This window comes from Psittacula echo (assembly GCF_963264785.1).
Source record: "Psittacula echo genome assembly, chromosome: 13".
Lineage (NCBI taxonomy): Eukaryota > Metazoa > Chordata > Aves > Psittaciformes > Psittacidae > Psittacula > Psittacula echo.
Window position 1 is genome coordinate 2,002,578 of NC_137749.1, and position 12,192 is coordinate 2,014,769.

Here is a 12,192-nt window from a genome sequence, read left to right on the forward strand (position 1 = left end):
CCTGCAAGGGTTCACACACCATGGAGACGAGGCCTCAGTGCCATGGGTCAGTGGTGGCCTTGGCAGGGCTGGGAACGGTTGGACTTGATCTGACAGAGCTTTTCCAGCCTGGCTGATTCTCTGGTGGATGGGTCCAACATGGAGCCATGGGTGAACAGGGCTCAAATATTCAATGTTACTGATTTCTTTTGGGTTGCAGCGATTTAGGAGGGGGTAAACACCCTGCCTGTACTTCCGTGCTACCGGCGTGCTGTCAGCAGGGGGATGCGCTATCCCTCAGCCCCATCTTGCCTTCCCTCAGCCGGCCCCGAGCGCGATGGCTTCAAGCGCCCAGTGGCCACAGTTGGGCTCTGTGGCTGACGGCAGGAGCCGGCCTGCAGCTTGGTTACCGGCCGCGGGGGGACCGGGGCGCTCCATGGCGCCTCTCGCAGCCTGCCGGAGCCTCGGCCATTTTTCCCCTCAGCTCGGGCTCTCCATGTCGGATTCGCCCTCACACGGGGAGAACCCGCCGCGCTCCCGCTCGGGCGGGAGGGGAGGCAGCGCCAGGCCCGGAGGCCGCAGCACCGCCGGCTGCGAGGGGAAGCTCCCCGCTGCGGGGTGTCCGCCCGGGGGGGATGACACCGGGCTCGGTGCCGGGTCTCTGCTCCCCGGAGGCCTCACTGCCCGGCCCGGCCCGGCCCCTCGGCGGGGCTGCGGGGAAAGCTGCCGCCGTCCCGCGCCGCGCCTCACGTGTCCCCCTCCGCTCCGCTCCCCTCCCCGCCTCCCGCCTCCGCCCCTTCACCCGCCGCACCACCGCCGCGGCTCCCTCCGACTTCCCGTAAAGAGTCCGCGGCTGCCGCCGCCCGCTCCGCCGCAGCCGCCTCGGTCCCCCGCCGGCCCGCACCGCGGAGATACCCGAGAGGCGGCGGGGGAGACCGCTGCTACCCTCGGCCTCGCCGAGACCCTCACCCGCCGGCCCGGTCCGGCCTCCCCTCCCCAGCCCCCCCCTTCCCCTCTTTCCGCGGATCCTTCCGCGCCGCGCTCCGCTCCCTCCGCCCCGCTCGCACTGTTTGGGAGCAACCGGCCGAGCCAGCGGCGCCCCGGCCCCGCCAGCGCAGCGAGGCCCCGCGGACCGGCCCTCGCCCAGCCCCGGCTCTCGTCCCTCTCGTCATGTCTCTCAAGCAAGCGGCGGCGCCGCAGGCCGCCGGCAACAACCGCAAGCCCCCCGGCGGCGGCGGCGGCCCCGGCCTCCCGTCAGCCGCGGGCGGCGGGAGGCAGAACATGGGCAGGTGGGTGCGCGGCGGCGGCGGGACCGGGCCTGGCCCTGGCCTTGGCTCCGCTGCGGAGCGCCCGGCGCGGGCGCTGCTCCCCCCTCCCCCGCCGCCCCCCTCACCCCCCCGCTCCCGCACCGGCCTCCATGGGCGGCGGCGGCGGCGGAGGGGGGGCGGGAGCGGGGCCTGCTGCACGGCGGGGGCCGCGGCCCGGCGCGGGGGGCTCCGCCCGGCGGGGCGGGAGCCGGCATGGCGGCGGGCGGGGCGCACGCAGGCCCTTCGAGCGGCCCGCCGGTTCCGCAGTGCCGCCGGGGCGAGGCCGCGAGGCCAGGCCGCGGCCGGTTGCCCTTCAGGCGGCCGGGGACGGTTGGGAGGCCACGGCGGGACCTCCATTTTCCGTGACGGGCTTGGCGGGTGAAGCCCCCCGCGGCCTGGCGGGGGCCTGGCGGGGGCCTGCGGCGGGGGGCGCCGCTTCCCCCGGGCCAACGTGACCCGCCTGCTGAGGAGGAGGCGGCGGCGGGGATGGAGGGAGGGGTGGTGGTGGTGGATGGAGCGGGTGGCGGCGGGGCGAGGCGCCGGAGCCGGCGGCCGCACGTGTGCGGGGGGCCGGCGGCGGGAAGGTGCCGGCCGCGATGGCGGCGGCCGCGGGGCGGGGGGCGGCGGGGCTGGCCCGGGCGGGGGGGGGGAGGCAGGGTCGTTGCGGGGAGGCGGGGGAGAAGCAGCGAGTCCCGGCCGCGCCGAGCCCCATCCCCGCAGTGGGGCGCGTTTTTATTGATCCCGATAGATGTATAAATGTGATTGATTTAACTCGCAATAAAATTCTCGCGGGAAGGGAGGCCGCGGCAGCGCCCGTTGGCCTCGCCGGTGGATGGCGGCTCCAAGCACGGCTTCGCTTTATTCCCCACGTGTGGGGGGGTGAGGACTATGGCGGGGGGTTCGCAGCCGGCTCTGGCCCCCCCCCCCCCCCCCCGCTTCGCCTCTCGCCCTGCCCGCACAGGCTGCGGAGGCCCTGCTGCCTCCCAGCGCCTTGGGAAGGGAGATCCCGCTCCTGCTCCGGGCTCTGCGGATTCACACATTTAAGGGAGAAAAAGGAAAGAAATTAATAAACTTCCCAGCGTTCTGAACGTTCCCCGTGCTGTGGGGGTCAGGGCAAACAATCCGAGCGGGACGGTGGCAGTTCTGAAGGTCACAGGCACTCCGAGCACTTCCATGTCAAGTTTTATTCATCGTGCTCTTTAACTTGGCTTTTATTCTTCTACTCAGTTTTGTGCCCAGGCAATAAATCAGAATTTACGGTGGCCCCATTGTTGGGCATCATTGGAAATAGGGTTTTACGTTGTTGCCGGTCTGTGGAACTGGGAGCAGGAAAGCTTTGGTGGGGTTGCAAAGGACAAAACACATTTAAATAATACCAATAACCAGCAGCTCACTGCAGGGATTTACTAATGTTTACATATTGCTGTTTACATTGAATGTGATGTTTACTGTGCTTTGCTAAACAGTTATCCATGCCAACACACAGTGGCACTGTAGAGGTTAACCTGAAGGGCAACAAAACCTACAGCTTTCTTTTTAGATACAGTACAATAGTGAGCCCTCGGCCCTGCACATGAGAGGATGTGGGCTTCAATATTGAAGTTTTTAGGGTGAAAGCCACTGGATTTCTCCTCCCGGTGTTGCCTTTCTAGTTTTGTTGTATAAATTCCACTCCAGGACTCCTTAGGGAGTTCCAGTGGGGCTGCTCAGCAGCTGACGTGTTCCCTCTGAGGTGTTCACACTCCCCTCTGTTTGTTAATCGATTTTCCCACTTATTTCTGAATGAAGGATCTATAAAATCCCAGCCCCTGGGCTGCTGGAGCCCCATGGAGCCCCTTCAGAGATCTGCTCCTGTTGCTGTCCTAAAGGAAAGTCTGGTCTGTTGGGGAGTGCAGATTCAAAGGTGGTTCATGCTGCAAACGTGTCCATGGAAATGAAGAGCCAAGTGGTTTTTGTGTTTGAAGCATCCACTTGGTTTTTAGCTGGCCTGGCTTTTGGTTTCACATTGAAGCATTATATTATTGAATATAAACTTAAACATCTCCAGTTCATGCCAGGCTTGCTTTCTAGCAGTTCATTTCCCTGCAGCACACACATTCTCTTCTTGAGATGCAAAAAATGTTCCTTTTCGTGGCTAAGTTGCTTTTAAAGGCTTAGGTTTGGGTAGAAAACACATTGATAGTGAACTGTCCTAGACCTGATGTTCTGCTCTGTGTTTGTCGCTGTAAGCCTGAGGTGGGTGAAGCACCTGGGCCTTGTAGGGCTGATAGTGAGAGCAGGGTCAGCTTTGCTCGCTGCATCTGCATCCATGGTTTTGTAATGATGGATACACGTATTTCCTATTAGAAAAGATAAAATCTTGTGTCAACAACTAAGATACTGCAGTATTTGTTTTCATGATACTAATTTCTTTTACATAAGGGGAAAAATGACCAATGAAGGTCTCTTTAAAGGTGTTCAGGAAAAACAAGAAGGATTAATACCTTGTTTTATAAAAAGGCCCTAAGTGAAATACTGTGTTCCATAGCAAGTGCCTGTGCAATATGGCAGATGGGAAATGAGGCTGTTGGGGAATGCCAGTGGCACATAGAGCTGCAACTGGAGAAGAAGCAGACCTCATACACAGACCTGCTCCGCTGTGCTACTCAGAACATTATCCAGTACCTACTTTTTGGGGTTTAGGTCCATTTTGCCCTTCCAGAAGCACAGGGAGGTGGAAGTGCATCTGCTCCAGCATTCCTTCAAGTACTGCATCCTTTTTTGTTCTCAGTTTTAGCCCGTTGTTATTTTGTCTGAAGGCAGAGCACCTCAGAGGCAGGGTTTGGATGGTTACGTGTGTAGTTCACATTGTGGCAGAAGGTCTTTTTCCTTTTTTATTGGGTAATTCTCTTGCCTAACTGGACTTGGAAGTCTGTTAAAGGGTAGTCTCAGTTACTGGCCTTTTAGAAATGGCTTTGGCCATTAGAAAGTTAAAACTGAAATGATCCCATGTTGTGTAGCTGCTTTTGAGACTCAGCACTTCTTGCCTGCTCTTAGCTTCCTTTTTCCTTGCCATCCTTTTTCACTAGCCTAACTGAAGGCTTAAGGAAAGGGCAGAAAAGAAGTGTCCATTCTGCTCAGATGGAAGTAATTGGGAATATGGAGTGCCGAGGCACTTTGCTCTCATGGAAGGGACTGTTCTGGAGGTCTGATCAACACGGTTCATTCAGGTTTTCTAGTTTTTTCTGACATCTGTGTGTGTGTGTTGGTTTTGATGCAGCAGCACTAAACTGCTGAGTAAAATGAATGGGTAACCTGCAGGTCTCTTTCTTTATTGTCGTTAACGCACTTTAGTCTGATATTTTAGATGTGCTTTGGAGTAGGTTTTAATTTAACAACTGGTTCATGGCAGCGTATAAGAAGAAGGTTCTTCAGTGACTAAGTCCACCAGCAGGTTACAGATGTGCGGGTCAGACTTGAGTCAGGTTACTTACATATTCAGACGCTACAGAAGTTGTCATCTTGTAAGAAGACAGGAGTTGCCATTATTAATGGCGCTTTTGGGGAGAAACTCCAGAAAACACTGCAGGACTTCTTCATTTGACTGCTTCAATTCATTTGACTTACACAGACAAGTGCTGCACTTAGACCCTTGTGTTTCTGCTTTCTCCCTTAGAAGAAGGCTTTGCCAGCTCACTGTATTTGTAAAGTCCTTTCAGGTATCCTGTACGTTTGTTTCCAAAGCCATACTAATGTCCACCAGTGCTCCAGAAACATGGGTTCACTGCTGTTAAATTCAAGCCTTTGTAGCTGCACCTCTGCTCTAGACATCGCAGTGTGGTTGCGTTTGTTTCTTAGTCCCAAAGTGAAGATGCTGCCGGAGAGAAATCCCGAGACTTCCTTTCCCATCCTGGGAAGATCTGTGAACCTTGCATTAGCTTTCACTTGACTGGGAAAATAGAAATGTGTGACCTTGTTTTGCTTATACAAATGCTCCGCTTGGCATGTAAACATGAGGGATGCTGAGGAACGGGATAGTAAATGCTCATAAAAATAGAAAAAGGATTGCAAGTTGCTCCTGGGGAAGAATGTTGATGGTGCAGGATTTGGGATTAAGTCCTGACAGAGACTTTTACTCTAAAGGTGTAGCTGTTGGCCTGCAGTGAGTTGGCTGCTAAGTTTAATTGCTTGGCTGTTGCTTTGTCTGGTGCAGCATCTTTCTTACTTGGGGCTTTGCTGCCCCAAAGCAGAGGATTAATGAGTTGAATTTGCCAGGCTGCTCTGCCTTCTCCCACCTCCTTTAACCACATTTCTGCAATACAAAACGTTGGGGTTTTGGTTTTATTTACCATACTTGGTGTATTCAAGATGCGGGTTTAGGTGGCAGCACCAAATTGCCACTGACCCTTCCAGTTTCTCCCACTACTTCTTAGTGTTACCTCTCTTTTAAATTGTGGTTAACTTCTGGCAAAGACCATCTACTTTGTAAAGGTCCCACTTTTTCCCCATATGATACATCAGAGATGTGTCAAAGGGTACTTTGAACTTGAGTCTTCACCTGTGGGAATATAAACCTCAAGTTGATGGCCCTGATTTTAGCAGAAGAAACACAGTTTTGATTGAACATAGCACTGGCAGGGTTGGCAAATGTCTTTTTATTTTCATCTTAGTGAGTGTCTTTCCTCTTGTTCTTAATGGTTTGTTCTTTAACACTTGTAGCTGGAAAACAAGAGGTCAGGTCTGTAAAGAGACCAGAACAGCGTGTAGAATTTCTTCAAGTGGCTTAACTCTTGGTCTGATGTGGAAGTTAAGACCTTTTGCCAGTGTGGATGAGCACAATCTGATTGTTTCTTAAAGAAATGTGGGTAGGAACAGTGATTTTGGAGATGGGGTAGGAGATGGAAACTCTAGAACGCTTAGGTTGATGTTTAAAGGGATTACTCCAAACCTTCTGACCAGTCTAGCAACCCAAGTTATTTAAGTTTTAAGAATACTGGTCACTAAAAATGGGAGGGCTTTTTATGTTGAAGACACCAAACTCTTTCTCTCTTGGCCATTTCTATAGCTGATGTAGGAGTTTCTTCCAAAATCGGTGAGAGCAACAGAGGGAACTGGTGAAGTTGCTTGACTTAAGCCATGTTCTTTCAAAGACCCTGTTGTTGGCACTTTGGCTTGTAAGAAAAGGAGAAATCAGACCTGGACTGCCCCTCTCTCTTACTTGGGCGTTTCACATCTGGTGAAATGACTCTCAGAAAGAAGATCATTTGTCTGAAAATGATGTTCCAGGCTCGTGCAGGGCTCACTGCAGCACCGTGCCATAAGCAGCCATTTGAGATATGGCAGCTGTAATAAATGGTGGGACTTGCCTGTCTCCAGAGCAAGCCTGAAGTTGGGGAGTTAAGGCTGATAGGTGATTAACTAAAGGCTATTTGCATTAGGGTTTTTTCTCTTTTGTGAGATGAGTGCTCTGCAAGTATCCTGAAATGTCAGCTGGGCACCCGAAATGTGCAGTTAGTGCCAGTCAGCAAATGTCACCCGTGTGCCTGGTGCTCTATGAGGCTATAGTGATGTTTCAGAAGCTCCTTTTCTTAAGCAAGTCAGGTGATGGTTTAGTGGGGTTTCATTTTTACCTCCTTAAGGCCTTTCATGATCTCTGATGGACTCATTTCTGCACAATTTAGTTGGATATCTGTGTTCAGTGGGAGAAGTTCCTTTGATTTCCTGACTAACCCTGTTTATAAGGGCATGTTGTTTTGAGGGCAAGGTTGTATCCAACCACTGAATTGTGTTTACAAAAGCCATTGAATGCAGTTGACATTCAGCTGGATTTAGGTTTCAGTGTTGTTTGGGTATTTTGAAATGTGAACATGCCTCTTTGGTGACTTTCTTTAATTAAATGGTTCTTAATCTGTAAGATGGGTCTGTTTTTTATAGAAGACTTCATTTTGCCTCACATTACGGTGTGCATTTCGGAAGTCATTGTAATAGCAAATGTAAATCACTATGAGAAATACTTGAAACTAGGACTTCTTGGTACAAGGAGGTAACTCTGAAATAAGGCACACTGGTGAGGTTGAAGAGTTGTAGCTCTCGTGGGCTTGTCTGCAGGGATGCTGTTGGGACTCAGATGTCTGAGGTGGAGGGGACAATTACGTCTGTTTGCAAGGAATTAAGGGCAAATAGGTTAATTTAAAAGCTCTTTGAAGTGTCCGGAGTGCTACACATTGATTTGCATTAAAAGCTGTTAGTGTTTTTGAGGGGATGGATTGACTCCATTAGCTTCCCCTGCTGGGTTGTAGTAGTTACAAGGGAGCTCTGTAGGTAGGGCCTTACAATCAGGGCTCCTCTGCAGCATGTATTGGGGCTCTGTTGTTTGGGTGGCCCTTAATCAGATGGATCTTGACAATGTACTGAAAAGAGAGGACCCTGGGCTGCGTAGGGGTTGGGCCTGGAAGTGGATCTTGGTGCCAGTAAGTTTTGGAATTGGCTTTAGTTACAGGATTCAGCCAGCCAGGTTGGATGGGGCTTGGAGCAAGCTGCTCTAGTGGAAGGTGTCCGTGCCCGTGGCAGGGGTTGGAACTGGATGAGCTTTAAGGTCCCTTCCAACCCGAACCATTCCATGGTTCTATGATTCTGATTCAGATATGATATTTTTAGATTTTTATAGTGACACAAGGTCAGTATTTTCTTCATTTTGTGCTTTAATTCATTGTAGGTAACCCTCTTGCCTGCTAACCAGTGTCACTTGCTTGTAGGTCGGTAATTTGGAGAATAGATGCAGTGGGCCCTGTAGCTGTCAAGTCCTGCGCTTGGGGAGCTCTGTTTTTCTCTGATCCCATTCTCCACATTAAATTAAGATGGGGTTTTGAATTCTTAATTGTTAAGAAATTTACTGGTTTCAGCAGTTCTTTTAACCATATCCCATGTATGTATTTCGTTTCAGAGGTCGCAGCAGTGGCAAAGGACCGCCTCAGCCTACTGTAAGTATATATTTTCCTCATTCTACCACTTCTAGATACCATAAGGAATATATATATAGAGACACACATAAGGAAACAATGTACAGTGAACCCAAGTGTCAGTGTAAGAATAGCAGATACGGGGTTATCCTCTCCATTTTTTCCTTTGGATACCGTAATGAATATTTTGGACTGCATTATGATTTTCTAAGGATGTAGCATCTTGCATTCTTTTAAGCCTCCTGGGAGGGTGAAGGGGGGAAGGCTCACTTCAACTTTTCATTGCACCAGTATAAATCGTCTGCATTTTCTCGCAGTTGTAGTTGTAGATAAGGATAACATTGAACTGAAGGCACTGCTTTTGAATTAGTTCCTATCTGAAGATTGTAATATTGGCTTTTTCCTTAAATAGATAACAGTAAGACAACTTTTAGTCAAATAAAAATAACAATTTTGTTTAGCTTTACTATAAAATAGGTAACCAGTAACCTAATGTGTAGTTGTAGTTACAGTCAAGGCTGTATATTGTTGACGTATAGGTGTGTCTTGACTTGTAGAACATAGCTTTATCAAAGCTGAAGATGTGGATCTTTGAACTGCACTAATCAAATGTTTGCTGATTTATTATTGGCCTGGTTTTCAAGGATGACTAATTTCGGGGAATGGGGCACAAGTAGGAAGGTTTGAAAGGACTGTAGTTTACTTACGTAAATGTTTATTGGATATATCACGACACCTCAGTAAAAAGAAAGAAGCTTTGAGGAAGGGTGGTGAAAAAAAGTCATATGCAAACACTAATCATCACTTCCGTGCCGAGTGCTGAGCATAGGAGTGTCCTTAAACATGTCTTTTCAGACCAGGAAGGGGCAGGAGGAGTAAGTGGGTTAAGCAGCTGACAGTTTAAAAGATACGTTGTCGGTTAAAAAGCTCAAAATACGATGGAGTCCTTGCATGTTTCAGCATCTCTGGTTTTACAAGCAGGAATTTGACAAGGACAGATACCAGATGTTGCCACAGAACGCAAACATCCTGACCACTTTGTGTATGCCTGCGTGAGTGTGTCATCTGGCAACCTGGGTGATAGTTGGTCAGCTCTCCTGGTGTAGGACCACACACCCTGGTTCTGCCGTGAATTACTTGTGACTAATTTTATGATGGCTTTTGGAGCTCTTTGGTGTTCCACAATTTGATGACTTTAGCTCCTGTTAGTGCACGTGGCCAGGTCTGTTAGATGGAAAGATGTACTTCAGCAGGCCCTGAAAGCACCTCTTCTTACTTTTACAGCAGTTGAAGTACCTTATCCTGTTGATGGCTCTTAAACCAGTGAGGGATGTTAGCAGGGTTTTCACTTAGAAGCCTGTGCATACGAGCTACTCAACCAGCAGGAGAATTCCCTTACTGAGTGACATTAGGGAAAGTCTGTGCTGTTTATCTTGTTTGGAAGAGTTTTAGCTCTTTAATTGATCAGAGAAAGGGGTAAGAGTCATCTCAAAATCTCATTTGACCTAAGTTCTATGTATATTGACTTGGGTAAGATCTGGGACCAGTATTGCTAGGAATTAGCACACACTGATGAAAACCTGCATTATTTTGCTTTTTGAGTTGTTACAAGTGTTTCTCCTATATTCATGATTACATCTTTTTCTATTTTTCAGATTTCTTTTGATGGCATCTATGCAAACATGAGAATGGTTCACATACTGACATCAGTTGTTGTAAGTCTTCCTATTTAGAAAGGGGGTAAACAGTTGCCATAGAGACATAGAATTGTTAACTAGTCCACTAATTGTGATATAATGGAGTGAATATTAAAATCTAACAGTGGGTATCTTTTGCCAAGATTGATCTTTAAAGCAGCACAGTAATAGCTATTCTGTATTTGTGGCTTGGAAAGGTTCAAATACAAGTTGCAGAGTTCCAGCAGGTTTCTTAGGTGTACTGGTCATATTTTGAGGTTTTGTGCCTTAATAGAGGTTATGGATAAATAAAACGAGTCTCTGTGCAGGGAATGGAAGCCCCAGATTTGAAGGGAAGTCCCAGCATGCCAAAATTAACTAAGGCAGCCTGTCCTGCATCTGCTTGAGCCCAGGAGAAGCTTTCATCCTGGCTTGTACACACACATAGGCACTGATTTGGCTTTCGTACAAAACCCCATGTTTGTGTGCATTAACTGATCAAGAGTCTGATGAGCACCAAATGTGCTTCTGTGAGTATCTTTAGATCCTTTCAGAACAAATGGTGCTGCACACCCAGCTGTTTGCATCTGCAGAACGCGGTGGCATGTTTAGAAATGGGCAAGTGTTGACTAGATGGTCTGACTAAAAATGGAGCTGTATTTTTTCACATTGTACTTACATAGAAAATATATCTTTGAGAGAAGCACTCGAATGCCATTTGTCAAGCTGGTGGAAAGCTGGGTTTCCATTTTTCTTGCATTCTAGGGATCCAAATGTGAAGTACAGGTGAAAAATGGTGGTATATATGAAGGAGTTTTTAAAACCTACAGTCCTAAGGTAAGTTCATCTTGACTCTTCCCTATTTTAAAAGAGCCTAATGTTTGATTAGAATATTAATATTTATTATTATTTTGCCTTTTCATGTCTGGGTTTACGGAAAAACTATTGTTAAGTGTTTGTTTTTTGCCAGTGTATGAAGTTACAGAGAAGCTTACTGTGCATTAAGTTAGTGTATTCTTTTTCTGTCTGTAACAGTGTGATTTAGTGCTTGATGCTGCTCATCGGAAAACTGCAGAGTCCAGTTTGGGGCCAAAACGTGAAGACATACTCGAGAGTATCTTGTTCAAGTCTTCAGATTTTGTGATGGTGCATTTTAAGGATATGGATACCAATTATGCAAGAAGAGGTATACTTGGGTTTAAAGTTGTCTGTATCTTAAAATGATCAGTCAGGATTTCTTAAAGTAGATGCTTTAGAATCCAAAAACTGACGTTCACATTTAGACTGAGTGTGAAACATGCAAATATCCCATTAAAGTTGATGGAAGCTCAGCACCTCCTGGGATTGGAACTTAGTAAGAGTATTTCAAGTGGGTTGCAGAACCTTTGGGAGGGCATTTTGAGAGGCTGGTTTTGGTGTCTGGAAAGCAAATCCCTACTGGTGTTAGAAAACATTTTACAGATTTGGTGGGAGGTTGGGCTTTTTTTGCTTAATGCCTTTCTAAATTAATCTGGTTTATGTTCTATGAGACTCCATGAATACACATATTTATAAAAATACTGCTGTTCAGACTTGGTGTATATAAAGTCTGTATTTAGTTAAGTAACTTTTGTCTCTAAACATGCATTCGTATGAATAATCTAAAAATACTACTGCAAATGGAGCTAAATATTCTTAGAAAATCCACTCTTTGTGGTTTTAATTCCTGCTTTACAATGTGCAGATCTGTAGGTAAAGCTCTACAAAGTACAGAAGAACCCAGTGGGGAAGCGAGCAAGTGGTCTTGAGGTCTTGAAGTTGAAACGTCAGAATGAAGCAGTTGCACAGGCAGTCTTCACACTTACTCTTCTAATGCTTGACTTCAACACCCTAATGACTCTGCAGGAACCTAAAAGGCTTATAAGCCTAGTTCCTTTGCAGATTTTGGGAGATGGGGGGAGCAACAAATCTCAAGGGGTTTTATGCTTATATTCCCAATTTGCTGGGCTAAAGACTAGAAGCAAATGCATAGCTTGCTGTGCCATGGGGTGAAGTTGCCTGTGTGTGCATTTTTGGGTGGATCAGCAGCTGTCCCTGGGAGCTGAGTGGTTATTGTAACACACGTGCTTTATTTGCCTGTCGCAGCGACGTAGAGATGCGTAGGGACTGATGGACGTTTAATGAGCTCTTTCTCTTTTCACCTTGTGTTTGTACATGCACATGCTTTTGCCTGATTTAAAGCTGAAGAATGAGAGGCTTGTTGTTTCAAGGAATTTGCTTTTCCCAGAAGAAGATGCATGATGTCAGAGCAAA

The 12,192-nt window shown here is 48.2% G+C and overlaps 1 protein-coding gene across 6 annotated transcripts in view; it reads left to right on the forward strand.

The window, feature by feature from the left end:
• The first annotated feature begins 764 nt into the window (after nt 1–764).
• The window catches only part of ATXN2 (ataxin 2), a 51,643-nt gene continuing 40,215 nt past the window's right edge, over nt 765–12,192 (forward strand). For all 6 annotated transcript variants that reach the window (XM_080628673.1, XM_080628674.1, XM_080628675.1 and 3 more), the window contains exons 1-5: nt 765–1,268; nt 8,209–8,245; nt 9,880–9,939; nt 10,666–10,737; nt 10,936–11,086. In XM_080628673.1, coding sequence (XP_080484799.1) covers nt 1,150–1,268; nt 8,209–8,245; nt 9,880–9,939; nt 10,666–10,737; nt 10,936–11,086 — 439 coding nt within the window. In that variant the 5' untranslated portion in view covers nt 765–1,149. The remainder of the gene's footprint in view (nt 1,269–8,208; nt 8,246–9,879; nt 9,940–10,665; nt 10,738–10,935; nt 11,087–12,192) is intronic.